General features: G+C 41.7%; 1 protein-coding gene across 5 annotated transcripts in view; it reads left to right on the top strand.

Moving 5' to 3' along the window:
- CTNND2 (catenin delta 2) overlaps positions 1-2,982 on the top strand; it is a 938,382-nt gene extending 935,400 nt beyond the window's left edge. For all 5 annotated transcript variants that reach the window (XM_059916116.1, XM_059916114.1, XM_059916118.1 and 2 more), the window contains one exon: positions 1,157-2,982. In XM_059916116.1, coding sequence (XP_059772099.1) covers positions 1,157-1,414 — 258 coding nt within the window. In that variant the 3' untranslated portion in view covers positions 1,415-2,982. The remainder of the gene's footprint in view (positions 1-1,156) is intronic.
- Positions 2,983-27,078: the final 24,096 nt, after the last annotated feature.

The following is a 27,078-nucleotide window of genomic DNA, read 5'->3' as shown; positions in this document are numbered from 1 at the left end:
TTTGAAGTGGATTCCCTCTTCTTCTTACTTGCTTCTCTGTATCCTTCTAAGGCTGTGGTACCTGGTCACTTAGGCAGGTGTGATGGAATAGCCCTATTACCGAGAAGCCTCCATCCTCCAGAGAGGTATTGATCACAGCAGCCCTCCAAGCTGGCAGGAAGATGCCGAAGTGACCATTAGACCTTGTACATCTTCACTTTCTCTTTGTCTGGGATTACAGCACCCAGGCGTGATGGAGAAAATGCAGGAAAGATGAATATAAATTACTTGTGTTCTGTAGTGTCTAGTGTATACCTCTTTAATTTGAAAAAGGTTAACTAGTAAAATGGTTCACCTGTCATGGCAGTTTTGGCAATTTCTCAAAAAGTGAAACATAGAATTACCATCAGATCCAACAATTCCACTTCTTGGTACATACCCCCCAAAAATTGAAAGCAGGGACTCAAACAGATACTGGTGCACCCATGTTCACAGCAGCGTTATTCACAATAGTCAAAGGGTGGAAATAACACAAGTGTCCATCAGTGGATAAATGGATAAACAAATGTGGTCTCTCCATACAATGGAATATTATTTAGCCTTGAAAAGGAAAGAAATTCTGTCACATGCTACAACATGGATAAACCTTGAGGGCATTATGTTAAGTGAAAGAAGGCAGACCCAAAAGGACAAATACTCTATTATTCCACTTCTATGAGGTACCTAGACTAGTGAAGTTCGTAGAGATGGAAAATAGAACGGCGGTTGCCACAAGCTGCGAAAAGAGAGGGGGATGGGGACTTAAGCTTAATGGATGCAGAGTTTTTGTTTGCGATGATGAAAAAGTTATGAAAATGGGTAGTGGTGACGGCACAGGCGACGAATGTACTTAATGCCACTGAATTATACACAAAACGATTAAAATGGCCCATTTTATGTTATGTATACTTTACCATAATAATAATTTAAAAAAAAAAAAAAGATTACCTAGAATGCTAGCGCATGGACTCAGGAACCAACTTTAAAAAGGAAAGTCCATCAGGAGAAGCTCGATGCTGGTGTCTGCGTGGAGGAGTTCGGAGCCTTGACTTTGAGAGAGGGTTGAGCGCATCGGCGGCGGGGGAGGACGGGTCAAGGGCAAACGCGCTAACCCAGGTGGATCTTCTTTTCTGGGCAGGTTTCAGCACAGCCAGTCCCACAGGAGCCCAGCAGAAAAGACTACGAGACCTACCAGCCGTTTCCGAATTCCACGAGAAACTACGACGAGTCCTTCTTCGAGGACCAGGTCCACCACCGCCCTCCGGCCAGCGAGTACATGCACCTGGGACTCAAGTCCACGGGCAACTACGTCGACTTCTACTCCGCTGCCCGTCCCTACAGTGAACTGAACTATGAAACGAGCCACTACCCCGCGTCCCCCGACTCCTGGGTGTGAGGCAGCCGGCACCGGGAACAGTGCATGTGCATGCAGACCACAGACATTGCTATTTTTCTTTTCCCCTGCAAATTTAGTTTGTTAAAGCCTGTTCCATAGGAAGGCTGGGATAACCAGTAAGGAAACATTAAGAGCTATTTTAGAAAGCTAAATGAATCGAACGTTAACTTGAAAGTCAATAGGAAGTGATCCTCAATCTAACCTTGTACAACACCTTTCTAGTGCGGGCGGGAGAGTCTAAAAAGTGCTTTCCACTGAATGTGGCTGAAAGCACAGAAGGCGGTCGGGGTGACGGTTGTAAGCACAGAGGCGCGTGGTTCACACACTTCAGAGGGACGGCTTCTCACGCTTTGTTTACTCTCTTCATCCGTTGTGATTCTAGGCTTCAAGTTGCACTGGGGTTCCTCTGTACAGCAAGATGTTTCTTGCCCTTTGTTAATGCATTGTTGTAAAGTATTTGATGTACATTACAGATTAAAGAAGAAAAGCGCATTGTGTATATTACACCAATGCTGCGGCGTTTCCTCATCTATGGTTCTAAATATTGCTTCAATTTCAAACTTTTGAAAGATGTATGGATTTCCAGTTTTTCTTTTCTTTCTCGCAGTATGTTTTAACAGAAAAAAAATGGGAAAAAAAGGAATATTTAGCAGTATTGTTCGTTCTGATATGTGAATTTGTTTGTGGCAACTAAGCAAGGCATTCAGCAGTTTCTGACAATTAACATCCATCATTCCACACTCCTTGTCAACAAAGTGCTTTTTCACTGCCTAAAATTTTAGATGTAGATATTTGAAATAGATTTTTTCATTTATACCAGTTTTCTTTATGATGATATAGTGTTAAAAGAAAATAAATTACAATTGATCTGTCATCCATATTTGCTAAGAATGTCTATTTCCAAGGACCTATCTTACCAAACACACATTCTTGCTTGTGTGTCTGTGCGTGTGTGGGTGTGTGTCCACGTATGTATAAAAATGACCTGTGTGAGATTTTATTTGGATAGAAGCTATTTCATTTGCTGTTCATCTTGTGCAAACTTTGTTTTTGGTTTTTAGTATGAATGTACATCAGCTGTTCCTTTTGTACTCTATCTATACTTCCGACCATCTAGTGACTCAGGATATTAGGCCAGTGGAGGTAAAGTTATAGGATTTTCACACATTCACACATTCTTGGATACCAACCCTTTCTACGGGCCCATTTCCTTCCATGTTTCATGCCCTCAGAACATGATAAACCATGGCCAACTCAATAATTTCACTTTGGAGCCAATTACTTGAAATAGCCACAGAAAATGTAAACTGCTCGCCTTATTCCCCCCAAACTTTTTTGTTCATGTGGCAGGGAGCAGTAGACAATTATGGTTTAGATTATTAAAATTGAACTTGAAGCTAATGGTAGAATAGTTGTTAACAGAGCTAGGAAGTAAGGCTAACCATTCAAAAGAACACGGGCTGTGGGTAAATTAGCTTTGCTCTTTAGATGCAAGTGACTGAGGCCAATAGGTGCCTAGTAAATGTTAACTGTTCTTGAAAAAATAAAACATTAAATAACAAAAGAAATTGGCTGCCATCTTCCTTTAAAACTTTCTCCCCTTCACTCTACCTAGTTTAATTCAGCTCAAAGTCTAAAATTCATGGTTCTTTCTCCAAATTCAGCAACAACCAAACGATTTCTTGTTCATGCATATTTGTGCAAATGAGAAGCTCATTTCTAGAGCAGCGTGGTAGACAGACATTTTCATATGAATTGTCCTACAGTTACTTACAAGTTGGCCCTTCTCACCCTGTTTACTATAGGAATACACGTTTCTGGGTCCCCTCCCAGGAATGCTGCAGCCCCTGAGAGAGATATAAATATGTAGCTCTGAGGGCAGCGTTTCCACTTCATTCCTGTCATAGAATGAAACAGTAAAGTTCATCAAGGCAGAGATACGGCACAGACATGATTTGTCCATGACCAAATAGCTGGTTTAACTTTTCCAAAAATAAGCAGTAGGACTCATTCCCTGGCTTGAGTTGTGCAGGGGGAAGTTAACGCATGTCAAAAAGTCCTTGTCATAGCGGGAGCTTTATATTTCCTCTGTGACTTTGAGTCTGTGCAAGCCCAACATTTGCAACCCTTGAAGACCAAGGAGGTCTCTGCTGCCTGTGGTTTTTTAAGAGCACATTGCACCAGGCTGACATGAACGAATTCAGCCAGAAGCCTCTGGAATCAGAGTTAGAGCTAGGAGAAAGTCAATTAAAAGTGTTCATAGTTACTCAAGTTGATTCTTTTATCCTTTTCATACACGCGCACACATACACACACGGAAGTAAGAAGTAGGCAGAGAGAGAAATGACAGATGGTGATGGTAGATAGATGATAGGTAGATGGTAGAGAGATAGATAGATATAGATGATGGTGATATATGAGATAGATGATAGATAGATTAGATGATAGATAGATAGATAGATAGATGATAGATAGGTGATAGATGAGGTTTTATCTGAACTGTGAAGTGGCCTAAAGCCAGCGCATCTCCTTGGCAATAAAGGTTGATCAATGGGTGATTTATTATTTATAACATGTGTGCCTGGGACAAAAGCCGAAAGTGGCCAGAAGCGTTGTTTTTGCTTTCATTGTACTGAAGTGACCAAGTGTGACCCTGTCCCCCCAAGTGGCTGCCTCGTGGGTCTACAGGAGCCTCCAGATCTTGGGTTTTCTACTGAGGTGGGAATGGTGTTTTTCAGAGAAAAAGAGAGAAAAAAAGAAAATAGAAAATTTCTTTTTCCTCTCAATCCTTATGGTGGACCATACATACACCCAATGTATTTAATAGGATGTGAAATCTACCTGTTATGTATGAAAAAGGACCCATTGTTTTTTTCACTTGAGAGCTTTGATCACCAGGGCCTAAGTAAGGAACACTTAAACTATATCACTATGAATAATATTAAATCAGATTTTTAATATTGATTCAATTTTAATGCCACAATTAATATGTCAATCCTCATTGTCAATCGTTAGTTAGACAATAAAATGTCAGACAGGTTTATAAGAATGAGGGTTATGCAAGATGTCACATCATACTCGGAGCTAACTAAGGTTAACCAGTGACAACCCATTTCTTGTTGATAAGACTCAGGCATTACAGAAAACTGCTATGAAAAAAAGCAGTGTTTAAATTCAGTGTTCATATATATATATATATATAAATTTATTTAGCCTGTTTTGTTTCTCTTAGTTCAGCCTTTCTTCAGTGACTGATACTGTCCCCCTATATCTGAGAGCTGTGCCCCTGAGAAGTGAGGTTTGACTCTCTGAAGACACGGTATCTTCACTCAAGAGATTTGCAGTTGGGTTTGGGCTCCCTGAGGACAGATCAGCTCTGCTCCACTCAGAATCAGCCGCTGAGGCTCAAAGGCTGGAAGCTGGAATCACTTAACGACTCAGTCACTTAAATGTCTGGCACCTGGGCCTGCAAAACTCCAGTAGCTGAGGGCAGGAATAGCTGCAGCTCCTCAGACATCCTATGAGGTCCCTCCACAGGCTCTGGCCAGCACGGATGCTTCAGGGGGGTCAAACTTCTGACATGTCATCTCAGGGTTCCCAAAGTCTATGTCCCAAGAGAAAGAACCAGGCACGAAAGTCAAGATGCATTCCATTACTCAACGCAATTGCAAAATATTGCTCAGTTCCAGGGCGCAGGGGGCAGAAATAGACTCCGTCTCTTGATGGGGGTGGGGGAGAGGGGGCAGTAGTGGCAAGATTATGGAAGAGCCTGTAGCATTGGAAATACCGGTGTTGCCTTTCTGATACAATCTACCAATCTATCATAAAACTGATAACATTTTTCCTTAATAAATTCAGCTTCTTTAACTTGTAGCCAATATGTCTTAATAATGGCAAAAGCAGTGAGTTTTATCATAAGTAAAAAACAAATAATTTAGCTAACAAAAATGAGAGAAAAATCCACGTCCTTATGTCAGAAGGAAAGGTTTGGGGTCTTGGGTTTGTGTTTCCCTCCAGGTGAATGCAAACATGGAAGCAAATGGCGACTCTGGTTCCTGGCAACCATCTAACAACCAGGAGGGGGCCAGAATAAGTTGAAGCCGAAGCTGAGAACAGCAGATTAGAGAGACTGAAAGAATTTGGCTCTCCTCTGAAATCACTTGAAGAGCATCTAATTCCCAAAATATTCCAAAATGGACCATCAGTAAGCACTTATACCCACATTCTGGAGACTCTCCCTTGCTTACTCCTAGGAAGTAACAGAACGCTGGACTGATGAAAAAAAATCTCAAGGTAAAGACTTACATATTCACATCATCATGTCCTCAGAATAGGAATATGCTTTTCTGAAGAGTCAGGAAAATAGATTATAAAAAATAACCCCATTATTAATTTTTGGTAAGCAGAAAGGCATTCTGTAAACACTTTCTCTACTCATCTTTCTATCTTATTCTTTTAACGACCAGTAATATATGCTATGGATTCATAACTGAATGGGTCTGAAGTTGTGTTATTGCCTCAATACACTATCAGTATAAGAGGAATTTTAGGTTCTTAAACAATTACACTCTCCATGGGCTCATGCTCTATATCCAACGAGAACAAAGGAAAGATGATTAAAGGGTTGAAAAAGCTAAGGAGTAGAACAGGTCTGATGTATTATTGAACATTGATTGATACAGCTTCCTTCTGAGTCACACTGTCTTTGGGAATGCATAGTTTCTGAATGGGAGTGTCTCCAAGTTACATCGCCCTTTATCACTTCCTCTTCTGGTAACACACGCCACCTGAATTATCAACGTGACGTCATGACTGCCTTCTCTGTTTCCACAATTTCCAGCCCCACACCTTCCGCTCACTGACACTGGTCCCTGGGCCCCATGAAGGTAAAGAAGATTCAGAGCGTTCACAGCGAATGAAACGTTGCTACAGATGAATGGCTCTGGCTTCCAATCTCCAGCCATCCAATCACAGCAGCTCTTCCAACAGCTGCTTCACCGGCCCAGACCTTTCACAGGCTCCGTTAGGGAAGCATCCCCATCCAGATGTTCCGTTCATTCACGACCCAAGATTCTGAAGGGCAGAATCTTTACTTACCGAGAACTTACTATAAACCTTGAAGAAGAAGAAGAAGAAGAAGAAGCTGTGATGACAACAGGTAACAGAACTGTCACCAAATGTGCTCATGGCCGTTAGGACCAGGAGGAACTGACTAGTAAACTGCCGTATGAAATGGACACGAAAGGACAAGGAAAGCTAGGTTTCTTAATGGTTCTATTTTGCTTTAGACTACTCCACAGATGTCTAAAAAGCCAGAGAGGAGATGATTGGCAGTCCCTTTTGGGTGGAAGTTCACTGGGACAGCCAGTCGCTAACCCAGTTACTAGGGAATCATAAGCATTTTTCTGCAATTAATTTTGACCCTAGTAAAGTTTGAAAGTTAGAGCTATATTTTTTTAATAATTTAATAGGACTATAGCAAGAAATCTTCCCATCTTGCTAATATGTAAACAAAGAGTATTTAATTAGGCTTACCAGATTCAGCAAATTAAGATACAGAGCGTCCAGTTAAAATTAAATTTCAGTGAAATAGCCAATAATTTTTTTAATATAAGTATGTCCCATACAATACTTGGAACATATGTACACTAAAATTTGTTTTCATTGTTATCTGAAATTCAAATATAACTGGCACCTTGTATTTTATCTGGCAATCCTAATTTAACCTATACTTCTGCCATTATTTTTCTAAGGAGTAATACTTTATAGAAAAATTAAAATAAATTCAAGAATTCATTACTTGATTAATCTCATTATAGATGTATACATATATACATAATTATATATATGTGTGTGTGTGAAAATACAGAGTTAGGACTCAGAAACCCTGTTTGAATAAGCTAGGTAATGTTTGGGTATCTCTTCCCTTATTAGTAAACGGGGGTGAGTGTGACAATATATGTTATGCTTCCACTTTACAATTTTTGTGAAGATCAGATTGGGCTTATGTGCTAGTGAATGTTTAACAACTGACTCTTAAAAAAAAAGAAAAGAAAGACAGAAAAGAAAAGAAAAGATTTACACGAGATTTCCTCGATTTACAGTATTTGCCAATTTCTGTGCTGTAAATACACACACCATGACCAATTTTAAGCTACCAATGTGATGTCACCAAATGCAGACTCGAAAGTGGCGCTCAGTGACAGACCAATATATTATTTCCAGGATACAGATAAAATAAACATAAATAATTTAGGGAACCTCAAGAGCATAGGTAATAGCAAAAATGTAGTAAAATAATTAGGTTGTGATGGGTTATGAGAATTTATTACCATTATTTTCTAAATAATTCATTTAATTGTAAATCTATATAACGTGATACTTAATAATGGCTGTATTTAACCATCACCTTGCAAATTCCTGCTGACGCAGGCCAGCTCTAGGACACCACTTATGACTGCTTATGACACTGTGAACTGCTGTCCAAACGTAGGTTATTAACGTTCACTCATTTACCAACATTGACGGAAGTTACCACATAAGAGGTATGGTACAAAACTTCTTGGAAAACAGATACAAGGAAAAGAGTGCTGTGCAGAAGCGTGGCTAGCTTTCTAAGGGGGCAGGTCCGAGTGAAGGAGCCTGTTTTCTGAGGGACGGAGGGCAGCGCTAACTGTCACCCACGCAAGTCGGAGTAGGAGCCAAGGCCCTGCCCTGGGAGGAGAGATGGCCTAGTGGGGTAAGGGCTGGGAACTCTCGGGGTGGGAAAAAGAGCAGTCAGCAGGGTGGCAAGCTCCGTGGAGGACCGAGGAAGGGAAGGCCCCCAAGCTGAAGCACGTGGAGAGGCATTGGGGAACAGAGCGGTGCAGAAGAGGAATCCATGAATTGGAGGGCAAGGCGACCGCCCTGGACCATCTCCCCACCCAGACCCAGACCAGGGCCAGCAGCAGCTGGAGTGGGAAGAGATTGAGAACCTGGGCCATTTTGTTGGACCCTTCAAGCCTCGGATTCTGCAAAAGCCCAGAGGAGAGAAAGCAGCCATAAAAATGACAGCTAGGGCACAGTCTTGTTTTAGAAAAATAAAGAAGTAGAACACTGTTTCCCACCATGGGCGTGTTGAGGCAAATATTCCCTCTACCCAGTAATAACGTTACACAGTTGCTTCTGGCTCCTACAGTAAATCAATTACAGTAGCCTATTAGTTTTCTACAGCTGCTATAACAAATCACCACATATTCAATGGCTTAAAAACCAAATTTATTATCTCTGGAGGACAGAAATTCAAGATGGGTGGGCAGAGTTGTGTTCCTTTTGGGGACTTTTGGGGAGACTCTGTTTCTTTGCTCTTTGCAGCTTCTACAGGTCACCTGTGTTCCTAGGCACCATCTTTAAAGCCAGAAACACAGCATCTCTGTCTGATGTCTCTCTCTCTCTCTTAACTTTACTCTCCTGCCTCCCTCTCTCCCTTATAAGAACTCGTGATTACGTTGAAAATCTCCCCATCTCGCTCTCTCTAACTTAATCACATCTACAAAGTCCGTTTTGCCATGTAAGGCAACATATTCACCAGTTCTGGGGATAAAGATGCAGATATCTTTGGGAGGCCTTTATTCTGTCTACTGCATCTGGCTTTTGCTGTAGCATCATCGCAGAGTCCATACAAAAAAAAAAAGTCTTAAAATAGCTTCTTGCTGTATTGATATCTGAATTCCTAGAAAAAGACCCTAAAATAATCTAGCTCATAGTACTTTTCTTGTGGGGGGCAGGGGGAATGAAACTCATTTATTTCCTGTAGCTGTACGCTTCCAGCATCCCTAAAGCGGTGGCAGTTCTCATACATATTTCTGGTTGTAAAAAAAAAGATTTCTTTTGCTAAATTTATTTACATTACTTAACAATATTCGTACATCTTGAGGTGGAAGGGGCAGGATAGATTAAATCCAAATAAAACAAAAGGAAGAGGAAATGGGAGGAAAGGGAAGCCCTCGCATAACAAAAGATCAGTGTATGAATTTTTTTCCAGCTTTATTGAGGTATAATTGACAAACAAAATTATAAGATGTTTAAAGTGTACGATGTGATGAGTTGATATACATATACATTATGAAAGGATTCCCCCCGAGGTAATTAACATAGCTTATATTAATCTCTGCTCATAGCTTATATTAATCTCTGCTTAGTAACGGGAATTACAATTATAATGAGGCCCCTTGTATTTTTGTCTCATACAAAGAAATAGGCTTATTTGCAACACGGTCTGCTGATCACAGGTGGATGAAAATTCCAGCATAAGTGGAAGTCAGGTATAAATGTCCAGACGGGGATCCCTACAGACTGGGATTCTCTCAGGGAAGATGTCAAGCTGTTCTCCCAGCAACCCCGCGAGCCCCCCTCCCCATTCATGCAGGTCCAGGCTTTCGGAATTGAGTCATGATTCTGAGGTCTCCTTCTGGCTTTGGCTCATGGCTCTGCCATCTCACGTCTAAACATTTCTTGAAAGACAGTCATAACTTTCAGAGAAAGAAATGTGTCAACAAAGAAGGGCACGTAATTTGCTCACTCAGCACCAAAGTGTGAAATGGATTGTTTGTGGCTGGAATATAGCACACCCCCAAATTCATATATTGAAGCCCTAAACCCCAGTACCTCAAATGTAATCTTATTTGGAAATAGGATTGTTTAAAGGGCGATTAAGTTAAAATGAGGTCATTAGGGCAGATCCTAATCAGGTATGACCAGTGTCCTCAAAACAGGAGGAAATTTGGACACAGACACGCACAGGGGGCGACCACATGAGGACACAGGGGGAAGACCGTCATCTACAAGCCAAGGAGAGAAGCCGCAGAAGAAACCAACCCTGCCAACACCTGATCTCAAAATCCCAGCCTCCAGACTGTGAGAAAATAGATTTCTGTTGTTCAGGCCATCACTCTGTGCTACTTTGTATGGCAGCCCAAGCAGACTAACACAGAGATCAAAAAGCAGCCTCACTGAAGCCAATCAGCCTATGGAAAAATTTAACTCAAACATGCCAGCCTCAAATCTCAGTCTGGGGGTACTCGCCATGAAAACTGGATTGAAAAGCACTGGTGACCACACAGGAGGCAACAGAAAGACATCCACACTTCCCAAACTGGGCTTCATGATGCTTCTCCAAACGTCACAGCATTTCCTGACTCAGCCGCGTCCCCGCTATGAAAACAGGCCAGCGCAGTCACTGACGCTCTCCACCCCCCGCCCACGTGAGCACTGAGCCATGGCATCCTCTCTCTTCCCTTCCCTTCCCACTTGCCTCCACGCCAACCCTTCCGTTTGGTCTCAGCCCTCTTTAAGGAGCATGCCTTTCCCAGGACCCCAGGAGCCTGTAAAGGTTCTCTCCAGTCCACTTGGGAGTGCAGAAATTCAGCAATCTGATAAGCGTGGTAAAGAATGGGACTTTAAATTTGTTTAAGTGCCTTAAGTTTGTGTACTGAATTGAATAGTGTCCCTAGAATTCATATCCCCCTGTGGATATGTAAGCTCAGAATGTGACCTTATTTGGAAATAATGTAACCAAAGTAAGGATCCAGATGAGGTCATACAGAATTAGGGTGGGCCCTAAGTCCAACGGGCACATCCTTTTACAAGACAGAAACCCAGAGAACACCACATGGAGATGCAGGCGGAGACTGGCGTGACGCATCCACACGACAAGGAACACCGAAGATTGCCAGCGGCCCCCGGAAACTTAAAAGAGACGTGGAATAAATTCTCCCTCAAAGCGTCCAGAGGGAACCGACCCTGCTGACACCTTGATTTCTGACATCTAGCCTCCAGACTGTGAGAGAATACACTTCCACTGTTTTGAGGCATTCAGTTTGCTGTAACTTGTTAGAGCAGCCCTGGAAAACTAACACACTTTGTTCAGGCAAGATGACATCTAACTGTAATTAAGTCTGACCTTGCTCTTGATATTTCACTGCTTTCTTTTAAGTCTCACTCTCCCTTCCCCTTCGGCCCTATATCTGGACAGACTCATAGGAAGACCCTGAGCTCACTTCCTCCTCTGGAGCCAGAGGGAAATTTAACCTTCCCACGCTTGGGAAATTTTCCACTGTCCCACCCCTTAGCCATTTATTAGAGATGCCTAAACCCACTCCCTCTGCCCGGCGCAAGTCAACCAGGACTTGCTGGTGTCCACCCAGCTCTTCCTGGAAGTCCTCTGAGTGAGTATTACTACCTTCTCTGAAATTCTCTGGTGCTTGGAGAGCCATCAACCTCAATATCCAAACCAAATTTTAGGTGGGGTGTTTGCTGCCTTTTTTAAATAGTGATTATACTTTTACTATCCAGTGATTAAGGAAATGCATAATGACAAAGTTGCTCTGAATTTATTAATGTTTTGAAATAAATTTGTACTTTTTGGTTCAACATGATATATGCATTTGAATATAGTAAGTATATGTGACAGATGTTGTATATTCACTCTAAAGACAATGCTCATTTGGTATTCCAAATTCATTTTTTAAATCATTTTTTTAATTGAAGTATAGTTGATTTACAATGTTGTGTTAATTCCAAATTCATTTTAATTCATTTTAATAGTGAATTGCCAGGTCAGAAGTCAGGGCACTAGACTAGCTCAATCCCAAAGACTTTTGTGGAACATGATAGATTCTCTCCAAAAAGTAAAAAATTTTTAAAGTTTAAAAAAATTTTTTAACAAGCTTCCATGGTGAAAAAAATCTAGGAAATACTGCACATTAATCTTCTTCCTCTTGGAGTCACAAAGCAAAATAAATTATAAAATTTCCGAGAAGTCCTGCAATAATGACAGCTGTTTACTTTTGTTTACCCTGGACTCTAAATCCTAGAGTCTCCCAGTCATATTTGAGTACAAAACCCTTTCTTCCCATCAGACCTGTTGGGAGCTTGGTGCTTTTGCAGAGGGGCTATACAGCACTAAAGAGGGAAGCGGCACCTCTGGGAAAGACACTGGCATTGAATGACTGACATCTACGGAAACCAGCAGGACCCTAAAGTTCTTCTCCAGCAACTGGGACACCAACCTTCACATTCAAGTTCATCAGCAGACCCACTTCTTTCCTCGGAGTTCATGAGAAGAATTCCAGAGGTCATTAAGACAAGCTGACATCAGAAAGAGCCAGTCAGTGTCTCTGAGAACTTTGTCCATGATGGCGCCATTGACTTGATGGCATCTCACTTCAGCTTTAACCCAATTTTCAACAAGTTTTGTCAAAGTTAGCTTAATTAGCAAGCAGACAATGGCAGCAATGCAACATAAAAGAAAAAAAAAGAAAGAAAACTCCTATGGATCTACATGGTGACAACATATTTCTCAGCATCTCTGATTTGGTTCCAACTTTTGCTTGCCATGAGACACAGACTTGGCATTCACCTCCTCAGGCCAGATGCTAAATTAAGTTTGAAGACATTCCAGGTATTCATTATTAATCAGGCTTTTGGCAGCAAGAGAGGGAACTAAAGAAGAAGCAGCTGTGGTTTGAAAGGTACCATCTCTAAGTTAAGAGCTGCCAAAAATAACAAGCAAACTTTTCAGGACGTTGAGTCTTTGATGCATCAGAGTCTGCTGCCCTGGGGTCTCAGCAGAGACGATCAAGGAAAACAATGCCCCCAGTGTCCCCATAGCTCCCTGCATGGAAGAAAGGAGTAGCTGCCAGGTTGAGTGTTCACATTAAGTAACAATAATAAACCTATAAAGAAGTGAGAATGTCTCTCTCAAGGACCACATCTGTCACAATTCTTTGGTTGCACGTGACTGAAACCTTGACCCACACTGCAATAAGTAAAATGGAATTAATTTAATCATGTCCATGAAAAGTCCATAAGTCAGCAGGCTTCAGGCATGACTGGATTCAGGGGCCAGATAAAGTCACCATGGACCTGTTTCTCTCTACCTCTCAACTCCGTCTCCAGTGCTCCTGGCTGTAATAACCAGGTGCAGATGTCATAAAATCTCCAGGAAGTTTATCCTCTCAGCTTTAAATCCATTAAGACAGAATAACTCCAAGAAGCCTCAGCAAAGGTCTCAGGGCATCTCATTAGTCATTATGGGGTCACATGCTCATTCCTGAATGAGTTACTATAGATGGACGAATGGAAAGCTCTGAAGATACAAACTGTTTAAAAATTATTATTTTTAAATAATAATATAAAAATTTATACCACACTAAGAGTTTTACTGTGTATTTCTTAAACTCTTTTTTAAAAAAATCCTAATATTAAAATATACTTTGAGGGCTTCCCTGGTGGCGCAGTGGTTGAGAATCTGCCTGCCAATGCAGGGGACACGGGTTCGAGCCCTGGTCTGGGAAGATCCCACATGCCGTGGAGCAACTGGGCCCGTGAGCCACAATTACTGAGCCTGCGCTTCTGGAGCCTGTGCTCCGCAACAAGAGAGGCCGCGATAGTGAGAGGCCCGCGCACCGCAATGAAGAGTGGCCCCCGCTTGCCACAACTAGAGAAAGCCCTCGCACAGAAATGAAGACCCAACACAGCCATAAATAAAAAATAAATAAATAAATAAAATATACTTTGAAATATTTTTTAAAAATTTGATTTTATAGCCAAGGAAAGAGAGGCTCAGAGAGGTTAAATCACTTTCAAAGGTCACACAGTAAGTGGTGGGATTTAGAGAGTTATGTTGGTGTTTGGACTCATATACTTGAGTTACAGTGGGGCTTGGGGGCCATCTAGTCCAAAGCAGAATCATGTTTCAGCATCCCTGACATATGTTCACCTAGATCCTCCCACCCTTCCAGGGAAGCACACAGAATAACGTCAGCCCAATCCAACCCAGTAAGTAGCAAAGAAGTTCCCTCTTATACTGAACTTGCATCTATTCACCCTGTAAGTTCCTTCCTCAGGGTTTCTTGGACACTGAGCCTTAAGTTTTCCTTTAGTTTGCTCGACAGTCAAATCACACTCTGTGCATCTGAATCTTGAATCCATTAAAACTCTAGGTCACTTTTATCTGAGGGGTTTTGTTGTTTTTGTTTTTGTTTTTGCAAATATGAATTACTATCATCAGGACCATCTTTCGTTGCATCTACGCATTTGATCTTTTTAATTGCACTTGGATTTCACCTTGATTGTTTCAACCCTGTCTTTCTGCATCTGATTCAGCAATGAAGCAATCAAGCGCCTCTCAGTGCCATAAACCTGACCTTGCAGGGCTTCATTCTGATCCCCTATTCCAATAGGAGAGAGCCCTTCAGCGATATGGAAACCCAGGTGACTTTTCAGAGTCAAACAATTTTATCAGTGGGGAATATTGCTCACCTTGCTGTTTGCAGCTCGGAAGAGCCGTGCACCTTAGCTTGTAAACGTCGCCCAGATTTTTACTCATCACAACGGACACATTATAGAGATATTAGCATCCTAGTCTAACCTTGTCCCATGCTCTGCCCTTATGATGTGGCCTTTTAAACTTGCACTATCTCACTACCTAATAAGTGACCTTGGGCTGACCCCTTTCTTGCCAGGGACTCTGTTTCCTCCATTGGCAAAATAATAGTATTGCACTAAATGAGCATCAAGGGTCCCTTCCTGCAAAGTTATTCTCTGGTATCTCCGGCTTTGCTTCCCATACAACCAAAAGCTCAACAAAGCTTTCACTTCTGGTTCTAATGGCTTGGTTTTGAATTTAGACACTATTTTTAAAACACCCTCAATTTACTGCAGGATTAGACAACAGCTAGTTCAGTGTCTCACCTATTACGTTCACAGCCCATCCATTTACTTGCTTGTAGATTTTTGTCATTCTCTCTCATCCCCTTTCAAAGGTTTGCGCAACAAAGTAGCTTCCTGCCTGTCCAGAAAAATCTCTCTGAGTAATTCTTGGAGATAAGTGAAGTGTACCATTCAGACATCTGAATGTATACCTCTGCTCGAAGCAATTCCCACCAGAAACTCCAAGTGATATGCTTTCAATTACAGGCCAGGAATAGGCTATTTTCTGTTAAAAAGACAAGGAGTCAATGGTACTTTATTAAAATAGCATTTCCTATCTTCTGTGACCACATCTTGTCTAATTGACTCCTGGGAGCTGTGTTCTCTATTAGCATCCTGGTTCAGTTGACATATTTAGGAGTCTATCAGGATTTCCACTATCAGCTACCACTACCCACACTGCTTTAAAAGCATGAGCATTTATTCATTTATCTCTGCACCATGCCAAGTATGCTCATCTTTCAAAAGAATGAACTACACGTGTAGTGGGTATATGTTTAGCTTATGAATGTAAAGGAATGAGAAGTTATAAAAGGAATGAGAAGTTATAAAATTAATGAATCCAGATGCTGTTTCTAAATCTCCTATTAGAGAAAGCCATTTGTCAACTGAATACCTTGATTACAAATTACCTTGATTACAAATGTCCCAGCTATGGAAATGTTGATGAAGCCTGGAAACTTGTTTCAGAAAAATCTATGATTTGGATAGGGCTGACACAGGTCGTTAAAATATCCAATAACAATCACTGTTTCTCTCTACCTTGGATTTAGAGAGAAATCCAACAATCACTAGACTAACAGGAGAGTTTATTTCAAACAGGAAAATTAATACAGTTGATAAGAGCAAGAGATAAGACCCTGAATAAGTAATGTCTTCACTTTCTTCTGGTCTTGGGCATCCATCCATGACAGACACAGAGAGCTTTTAAGTAAGGACGCTGATCTACTTGGAAGAAGCTATTTGAATTTAGCTTTTCCTTTTATGGATAAAGTGATATCCCTTTTTTGGTGTACATCTTTGTTTATAATCCTCTACTAAATCAAGCAATAATACAACGAAGGCAATAAGTTGTCCAAATAAGAGTAATTGATTCTGGGGACTTCCCTTGTTGTCCAGTGGTTAGGACTCCGCACTTTCACTGCTGGGGCCCAGGTTCGATCCCTGGTTGGGGAACTAAGATCCCACAAGAAGCCGTGCAGCACAGCCGAAAAAAAAAAAAAAAAAAAAATAAGAGTAATTGATTCTGGCTGATGGAGGAGGAAAAAGGAGGTTTTTATAGGACTGTTGGGAGGGCTAGTGAAACAGAATTGAGGGTAAAACTGCAGACATGATGCCTAAAACCCAGCCACAGAGTTGCCTAATGAGGAACCCATGCTTTTGCTGCTGCCTCTGGGCACAGAGGGAACTAGCCCTGATGTCACCTATCTATGCTGCTTCTGTATCAGAGAGGGATTTTGCCTGACAGCTGTGCAACCACCCACTCTAGGAGAATGGATTCTGCCCAGAGCCTCCCTCCTTGAGCCACTCACTTCCCAACTGAAATACCCTGTGACGGAGGCTGGGAGTCAAACTCAGGTCACATATTTGCCTCAAAGACAGCTCAGGATCCGAATGTTCCAGTCTCTCCTTGGAAAGGCTGGACTCAGTTCAGGCGAAGATGTCTGAACAGTGCCACACCTCCAGAAAACATGATAAACACCACTAGGACATCCTTGGGAATTAAAATTCCATCTACCTGTAAAAAACTAAAAATAGAGTTACCATATGATCCAGCAATCCCACTCCTGGGCATATTATCCAGAAAAGATGAAAACTCTAATCCAAAAAGATACATGCACCCCTATGTTCATAGCAGCACTATTCACAATAGCCAAGGCATGGAAACAACCTAAATGTCTATCAACAGATGAATGGATAAAGAAGATGTGGTACATATATGCAATGGAATATTACTCAGCCCTAAAAAAGAATGAAATAATGCCATTTGCAGCAACATGGATGGACCTAGAGATGATCATACTAAGTGAAGTAAGTCAAAGACAAATGTCATATGATATCACTTATAAGTGGAATCTAAAAAAAATGATCCAAATGAACTTATTTACAAAACAGAAATAGACTCACAGACATAGGAAACAAACTTATGGTTACCAAAGGGGAAAGGGGAGGGGGAGGGATAAATTAGGAGTATGGGATTAACAGATATACACTACTATATATAAAATAGATAAACAACAAGGATCCACTGTATAGCACAGGGAACCATATTCAATATCTTGTAATAACTCATAATGGAAAAGAATCTGAAGCTGTACACCTGAAACTAACATAATATTGTAAATCAACTATAGTTAAAGTTTTAAAAATTACATCTACCCTCTGTCATTCATCAGCAAACTAGCAGAAGCTGTGAGGAGGACATCCAACAGAACTCTGCTGCCAATCAGATCCCCCTGGCTCGTCTGTCCATTCCACGTGTCCTCCTTAGGCCTGGCCTCCCTCCCAGCCAGACTCAAAGTATTCCAATGTCAAAGGCTGAGATGGAGTAACAGGAGCCAGATTTGCCCTCCCATCTTCAACACATGGAAGACTGGACAAAATATGTGCAGCCAGGGTTTGGACAAAGGGCTGCCCGGGATTATGGTCCATGAGAGGAAGGAAACAAGGTGAACCCAGGATTGCACAAGCACACCGTCCAGGGCAGGGAGGGGAAGAGAACCTGGCTGAGCTGAGGAGAGCTCGAAGTTTGGGAAGGTCAAGGAGACACGAGTTTGTGGCCCAGATACAGGAGAGAAGGGAGCTGCACAAGTTAAGTTGAACAGGGCTCCTCTCCCCCATCATGAAAAGTTCTTCCCTTGTCCTCCCTTCCTAGACTCCTCCTAGACCAATACACTGATTTTCTGTCAGTCTTCAGGCATGTTAAGGAACAGCTATTGGGCTACAGATTTCTTCAATTAGCACCGTATGGTCTCAAAACTGTACACATTTTAACTGGACATGAGTGTTTCCCAAGCATCCCAGCACATACTTTTAAAAAAAAAAGATCATCCCTTGAGTTCCTTCTGCAAAAGTATTAATTAATTCAGTCTAAAATGGTCTTCTAACCAGCCCTTCAGCTCCAAACATTACACTAAGTGATAGAGAGATTGAGATAACATCCTTAACCCTTAAGGAAATCAGCTTGGTAAGGAACACACCTCTGACTCACTCTATAAGGTATATTTTGGAGGATCATGTTTTCAGAGGGTAACCTTTGCTGCATATCCTGGGAACATCTTCTTTCTCTCGAATTTTCTGATAACTGCAGGCATCTTGACTACCTGCAGCACCCTGAGAATCTTCAGTAAAAATTTTGTACTCATCTATAAAATTGAACTGCTTTAAATACATAGAGACCAAGATACATGCCGGCTAATGTTTTCCTTTCCGTCGCAGCGGATATTTGTTAGGTTCTGGCCACCAAGCACCCACTCATTCTGCTTTGGGGAATAATGACAGTTTTCTTCTTTGGCACTGCTACCTTCCTCACCCTCTGACCCTCGCATTGGGTAGGGAGTTGGCCCTTCCCCTGGCCCAGGACTCAGATCTGACCAATCAGAGTATGGTATCTCCCTAGTCACTATGATTGGTTAAGAGATGATCATGTCATCCAATCAGAACCAGTGAAATACAAGAAGACTTTTCCTGATGGCTCTTTAGCAATAAGGTAGATGAGAGTCAGCTGCCAGCAAGACCACCACATGGAGCCCTGAGAATGAAGCCAAAGATGCAGAATTCAAAACCAGTAGATGAAGAGACATAAGGTTCTCCATGGCCATCTTAGAATGCCTTGGCCAAGTCTCACCTTGAGGATTTTAGTAAATGAACCAATTACTCCCCCTTTTCTGCTTACGTTAGTTGACTTTCCTATTGCTTGCTATTGAAGCACCAAACCCTACCTGAAGCAGATCTAATCTTAAGCTTTTAAATGAATGAACCTATAATTTCCCTTCTTCTGCTAAAGTTTGAGTTGCACTTTGCAGTACTTGCTATTAAAATCCTCCTGATACACCAGCTGAGTAACTTCTCTGCCTCATTTTGTGCCGATTCTCCAAACTGCTTTATTGCCTGCTCATCGCTGAGGAAGACAGATCGTTTTTTACAGATCCTTCCTTTTATGTGTGGTCTCTGGTCATCCCTGGTTCTGTGGACAATATGATGGGAAATACTGAACAACATTAGACAAGTTATTTGGGGCATTTTGTTTTCACACATGCCAATGTGCATTATGAATTTCCAGTTTATTTGGCAACCTCCAACTAAAAATTGGCACTTACCATCTGCCTCTACAAGGAGTAAGTCACTAGCCAGTGCAGTCGCTGACCTTCAACACACACTGAAAGGAATGAGGCACTCTGTGCTCTGGGAAAAACTGGTAGAAGAGGTCTTCAGATAGTTAGATATTTTGAGGAGAAGATTTGTATGAGCCCAAATTCTCGCATCTCCTCATATCTAGAAAAGCACTAAAATCATTAACAGTGACATCTGTTCCTCGTGACTAGCAACCAACCTCTGTCAACGTGTGTGCTTGACTTCACGTGCCCCCTTCACTAAAGTCACATATATACTGATGTTCCCCCCACTTCTTTGGATCAGTTCCTCAGAGCTATCTGAGATGCTGTCTCCCTGGCTATAGTCCTTATTTTGCCCCAAATAAAACTTAACTCAGAACTCTCATGTTGTGCATTTTTTTTCAGTCGAAACAACTGAACCTATCTTTCATGTGGGAATGATTACATGCTAGGAAACCCGTGTTCTAAAGAATTCTAGTTAAAGCACTGCGTTTCCAGCAAGCCCAGAGAGAATAACAGAATAAGGTACCTTCACAAGATCCAGGTTATGAGATGTGTGACACCTGGAAGGAACCTGATGACATTGCTCTCAAGAAAAGACCTTCAAAGCTTCATGAAAGATTCTGGAAGGGAGTGGAGGAGTTAGGTGGGAGAGCCAGGTGAGGCTCTGCCTCAGGAGGCTTTGAAGAGTCTGCAAAAGAGCACTGAGCACCAAATGAAGTAGGAAAAAGGGCAAGTAGAGTTAGAAAGAACAGGAAAGGGTAGGTGGGGGAACACGTGACACTGTGCTTAGAACAATCTTTGGGAATAATAGATGACTAGAGATGGACTTGTTCTATAAATATGTATTGGTAATGGACAAGCCTCTCTCAATTTGGATTTAAATTACTTTAAAAAAACCACATATTAACAGAGGTCTTTCTCATTCCAATAGAAACTCTTGCAAATGAATTAACACTTCCAGATCATCTCTGTGGGAAGAATTTCTCCAGCATCAAGTTTTTGTGTGATTTTTAAAGTGGTTGTCCTTGGGAATTCCCTGTGGTCAAGTGGTTAGAACTCTGTGCTTCCACTGCAGCGGGCACGGGTTCGATCCTTGGTCGGGGAACTAAGATCCCACATGCTGCACTGCGCGGGCAAAAAAAAAAAAAAGTGATTGTTCTTAAAGTGGACCAGAGCACTTTTATATTGTTTACTAAAAGATGAGAGAAACAGGAAGATAACTGAGAGTTCAACTCATTTATAAATACACTTGTAGATAGTGACACAATTCTATCCTGCTTTTAAAATATATTGTAGGACTCATTTTGTCTGTTGGAGTTTTAACTTATTTTAGTTGTGCTTGTAACATTAAATATGCTACTTAAACAGATGAGACTTTTAAACATAAAAATCAATAAAATGCATTTGCTCTGGGACTCTGTTGAAGTCATGGCATGATGCTACTTATCCTGCCCTCTGCCCAGCACACAATGGGGCATTTTTCAGGCTGCCACGATCCCTTGTGTTCTCTCCTATCTTGTCTCATAACTTATCCAGAATTGAGAGCTCATGTTATCATGTGCAGGCTGCATATTCCCTTGATATATTAAAGGTATATGATCATTACTCCTACGTTGGTCCTTTGAAAGTGACTGAGTCAGAATAAAGCACGTGCAAAAGTGGAAGACAGAAGAGGAGAGAGATGGAGAATACACTTGGCCTCTAGAATCTAGAAAAGGGAAGGCAATGGGTTCTCCCCTAAAGCCTCCAGAAGGAATGCCATCCTACCAACGCATTCTGTCCCTGTAAGACTCATGGCAGGCTTCTGATCTCCAGAACTGGAAGATCATCAATTTGCATGGTTTTCACCCACTGAATTTGTGGGGATTTGTTACAGCAGCAATAGGAAACTAATACAGACTCTATTCCCTCTGGGTCCACTAGACCTCTTTCTCTCTTACAAGCCTATTTCAATTAATAATTTACCTAGAAGATATTAAAACACTCTGATTATTAGTGGGAAATATTTTTATACCTCTATTTTAAATTTTATTTAACTCACTCTGTTGGGGTCAAAAATGTTTGAAGGGTACATTTTCTTCTACATATCTAAAACAGTGGATTTCAAAGATGAAGGTCAATGTTACACAGTTTTCAAAAATATTCAATGAGAGAAAAAAACCTTATAACAGTTAGTAAAATTTATGTCAAGCTCTTTTCTTATCAGAAAGAGACCCCTCTTGAGATGTTCATATAAACCAGCATATTTTAGTATCTGATTTTGTTATTCCATTTCTGCTGGGTCTAAAAATGATGCAAGTAGCAAAGAAAGAGCTGGAATCTCAGGAGAGCCAACTGGTCATTTCCCTGATAAGTTGTAAGCAATCAAATTATCATACTATGTAGTCGTTGATCATTTCCAATAGAAAGGATTGGGTAAGTACAAAGAAGAACGGTGCCTCAAGGAGTAAGCAATATAATGTAATTAAAGCTCCCCTGATATAGTAAAAATGCAAGCAAATGAAAGCAAAAGAAAAGTTACAAGGGCATTGACACCTGGAAAAACTGATTTAGGGTCTTTCAATAAAAAACAAGTGCTGAAGAATAAAATCATATCAGAGTGAATGAGTTCTTCATAAACTTATAACAAAAAAGAACCATGCTAAGCAGTGATTGACAAAAGTTATGTTAATGAAAGATATCTAACTGTAGCTGAGTTTTTTATTTGTTCAAATTTTCTCTAAAATGTGTACCATTCTTTAAAAATACTTATTGATGATCGGAAATTGGTATGCTTTGTTCCCGAAGAAGGTCATTTTAATTATATCCTAAGTCTAAGAAGAAGTAGCCTTTCTTCAGGACATAGAACCAAAAGAACTAATGATGGATGGAGCCACATAATTCATTAGGTCACTGAGAGACAGGGCCCGTCATTATAAGAATGTTAACCAAATGTGGGGACTTGTACAGTGAAAGGAAATATTTCCATTCATCTTGAGGAGTTCACAAGAAGAAAGGAAATTGAGCTGGCAGCAGTGAAGAAAGGCATGTCAACTCTATGGCAACCTATCTGGGATGTGAAGTGAAGATTCTGGAACAATCCTGGTCCTCCCTCCATCTCCCTGATGATTCCTTTCCTGGCGTTGCCTTGGAGTCTTCTTCCTCCATTCATTCCCTAAATGATCATCCTCTAACCTCTCCTCTTCTTGCTCTGTGCCCTCCCTTTATATAAATCAATGATTTGAGCCATCAGCTGTTTGCTAAATACCTACAAGTTTGTATCTCGAGTCAAGACCTGTGCCCCAAGGTCCAGACTCAAATGTGAGAGTCTTCATACTTCTCCCATGAACCTCTCACATGAGCCTGTCACATGTGCCCACTGATTCATTTTCTTCCAACCCCCTGTAAACCTCCCCTTCTCTGCATCCCCTAGCTCAGAAGATGTCCCCACTGCCCATGCAGCAGTGACAGTCTTTCTAAACCCTCCTCCCTCCTCTGCCCACATCAGTAACTAGTTCCAGTGCCTTGATATTTCTCAGTCCTACACTTTCCTTTCCTTGCCACTGTCTCTGCTTTTATCAAGCCCGATTTCTTCTCACTGAAACAGCATCCTCATTGGCTTCCCTCTCTCTATGCTCCCCCTCCAACCTATACTCTACACTTCGGCCACATCTATTCTTGTGCGACATAAATCAACTCATATTGCTGCCCTGCTTTTCAATTCCTTTCTGAGAACTTTCAGCATAAAGTTCGAATTTCAAGACCCTTCACAATCAGAAATTGCCTCCACAGTAGCTCCTGAAACTTTCTGCCATACCTGTCCTTACAACCATCCCAAACAATTGGCCATGACACAAAGTCCCCATGACATGATATCTTTTACGTTTGGAATGCACATTGCCACTCTTCAAGTCCCACGCATCCCTCAAGGATCAGACTAAACACCGTTGCCTTTAGGAAGAGTTCTCTGGTGCTGTGATCTTATTTGGACCTCTCTCGCTTCCCACAACGCCTACTGCGTACCTCTGTGATGTCCTTCCCACTCTGTATTGTAATCATTGGTTTGCTTTGCTGTTTCCAAAACAGAAGGCAACTTGACAGGCAGGGATACTCACCACTATACTAATGAGGAGAGAAGGCAATTTGAGGTCCTCACTGGGCATCTCGATGTCTTGAGCTTCTGGCACATGCCTGGCACATAATGGGTGCTCAATAAATGTGGCGACACAAAAGTGTGCTGGGTAATTGTCAGGGGTAGGGAAGTTATTGAAATAATGGACGAGTTACACAAAAATAGTGAGATGGGCCTCTGCTCAGAAATTATCTCATGCTTGGAAAAGACTTGGACGTATCAATGGAACCAACCAGCAAGAAATTGTACTGTTATTTAATTGAAAGTGAAGCATATAGAATTTGGGGGACAAGAGCAGTATTTGACAGAGAAATTGGCCAGGTGACAGTTCTTGGGTCCCTAAAATAGGAGAGATTTTAGGCGAGGTAACAGACTGAAAAAATGATGATTTAGTTCTTTGGTTAACTTCTTTTGGCTCATTCCCCATTTTACTCAGACCATTGATCAGAAATCATATGTGGAGGCAACACCAATAAAAATGACCTCTATTCTATGAACAGGGTGTTTTATAAGACTCTATAAAATGGTAAATAAAATCTTATGTGAAGTCTTTTCAAATAATCCCAAAATACTACTCTGCCTCTATTTGGAGGATACAAATCTTTCCTTTGAAGACACAATATCTCTCCTATTATAAACCACTGAAACTTTCCCTTTTTTAACTGTTTCTTGATTTATGAGGTATTGTCATCCATAAGATCTTTATTTCCTCTAATATAAGCATTTACCCGACAATATTTCAATGTACCTCAATATCTCAAGAGACCAAAAAAACCCTAATGCAATGTGGATACCAATATAGGTTCGGTGGTTAACTGTTTCTCATTTAGTAAAGAAAAGCCTTCCACGCTTCAGGGGCATTTTCCAAACTCCAATAACCACTGGATGTCAAGGCCATTTCTTTTATCCAGTTGGTAGCCTGACACGTAAGAACAGAGTTCAGACGTTAAAACGCTATTAAGATCACGTTGGTTGTAAGATTCCCACAGGCTCAGCAAATTTGGGCCTAATTACTGCCACCTTAAATGTGAAAAGAGGATATTCTGAAGTTGCTTACAGGAAGATCTGGCACGATTTAAAAAAATGAAAATCAACAGTGAGACAGTGGACGACTTTAACTTAATTAAAGAATAGCTTCTGGTGAGAAAAGCAACATGTACTCAGAATTGCTGTTACAGAAACATTGAAATACCTGAAGTGCTCTGATAATTAAACAAAATTCTTCAGCAATCCTGTTTTCTTCCTCTACCACTGCAGGAGAGTTCCTTGCTTCTCTTCTCTTTTAAAGAAGGAAGGCAGGAAGGAAAGAATATGACCCCATGAAAATGAGTTTTAGATAGGAGGGGTGACCAGGAAAAGGACCTATGAGAAATGTGTGACCCTTTTCAAGGCCAACCAGAAGAGACCACAATTTAGATCCTCTTAAACCTGCAACCTTTTTTTTTCACACTCTTTCAATTCCAGAAAGACCCATCTCCTCTTTCAATACAGCCTCTTTCTAATCTTCACTCTTGTACTCACCTCTCTCTTAATCCATTCTTCATTTCCTTCCTTCTTCTTCCATCACTGTTGGTGATACAGATTGGACAGCTGGGAGATGGGGTGCAGAGGTAAATAATTGTGGATTTTCCAATATTAATGTTGGCTTGAGAGGGATAGTAAGAGTCTGAGTCCACATTCTTGCAACAGCAATTCTATCTCAGTGTATCCAAAGTACAGTGAGCTTTGAACTGGAATTAAGTTAAATATAGAAAACCAGTTCAAAAGACATTTGAATATTGTATCAAATCCTCTGGATCCTCATTTACAAGACACCTCTGTGTGTCTTTCATTTAGTTAGGTACTAGGTAAGATTATAGATTTGGAAGAATACACAATCCCTGTGTGACCTGGAGATTGCTAAAGAAATTTCGATCTTCTCTCCATAGACCCTGAACCTCCTCCAGACCTCCTGGGTCGCCCCTGTGTGGGGCTCAGAGCTACTGGAAATAGCCACACAAGAGGCCGTGCTATGACCCACCCATGGAGCCAGGGCCCTCCTGTTTCCCTTTCTCTTCCAGAACCTAGAAGGACAGTGAACTGTAGAAGGCCCATCCTTCCATGGTCCACTCAAATCCCCAAAGCCAGCACACCAGACCACTAAGTATATAGGGATGGATTACCTCGGTCCATAAGCTTGATGTTCAAGAGCTGTAGCAGTGTTTCTGCATCCAACCTAATTTCAATTCAAAGCACCCCTCAGTTCCTCATGTGTGTGGGCGAGGCCTCAGTCCTCAGGCTGCTGAACATCTCTGCTCTCCTCTGGCCCATCTTAGGGACAGGTGGAATCAGAGATAGGAGTTGGAGCAGGGTTGGGGAGGCGGGTAGTGGGAGAGGTGGATAGTGCTCCAGATGTAGTCCCATTTACCCAGGGATGAGACCTGCCCACTACAGAGGACATGTGGGCGGGGAGCTAGCAGTCTCTGCCTCAGGGGGTCTTGAGTCCCTTCTGCAGGGAAACTAGCCCAACTGACAAGCCCTGATGAATGGAAACTTCAGGAGCAATCATAGCCCCGCCGCTGCCGCCACCTGGGCCCCTATCCCATCTTGGCCAGAACGGAGGTGGTGCCAGAGTACAGACTTTCCTAGGAACTTGGTGGGCCGTGGTGTGGGCATCTGGGAGCCTAAGTCAAAACAGAAAAGGAAGAACAGGGAGAAGATGGCATGGAGACGGCTGTGAAAACCTGTGCAGACTCATGGGAGGCGCATCAAGGGACTTGCTCCCAGAAATAGCTGGCTGTCTTTGGAGGGGGTGACTGAGGTTCTGCGACTACAAAAGCTGGGGCCATGGTGCCGTTTAGCAGGGGGGTTCCCGGTGAGTTCCAGCTAAGCGACTAGAGCCTGAGTTCCTTGACCTCGTGTGTAATGACCTTTCACCTTTGGACCCATGACACCACCCACCTGTCCAATGTCAGCTCTGTGATACTGATTAACATTTTGGAGCAATTGTAGAGATCAGCTCATTTGTTTCCCTTCTCCCATGATCACTGTCCTAACATTTTGGACCTCCGGGAAAGTAGGAACTTGTCCATTTCATTTGCCCAGCGCTTAGAATGGTATCTGGCATATGATAGACCGCAAGACATATTTGGTGAAGAAATAAATATGAAACAATCTCACACCGCATGCTCTTCTCCCCCATCATTCCCTCTGTTACATATATTCTCCCTCCCCCACCCCACCCCTTAACCCCATCCATACTTCTCCAAAGCCCACGTCCAATGTTGCCTCCCATTATGAAACATTTTCTCCAGGGCAGAATTAGCAAGCATATCTCCCAAAAGGCAAATGAGAATCAGCTCATTCCTGTACTTAGCACTTACCCTCTTGGTCCAGAGATGATTCTAAACCCCATCGCTGGTCATGAGTTTCACTTAAAGATGACACATTTCGTTGCTGCGGCAAAGAAACTAAACCTTAATTTA

The sequence above is a fragment of the Balaenoptera ricei genome, chromosome 3 (genome assembly GCF_028023285.1).
Source record: "Balaenoptera ricei isolate mBalRic1 chromosome 3, mBalRic1.hap2, whole genome shotgun sequence".
NCBI lineage: Eukaryota > Metazoa > Chordata > Mammalia > Artiodactyla > Balaenopteridae > Balaenoptera > Balaenoptera ricei.
This window is presented reverse-complemented; position numbering and strand designations above follow the sequence as displayed.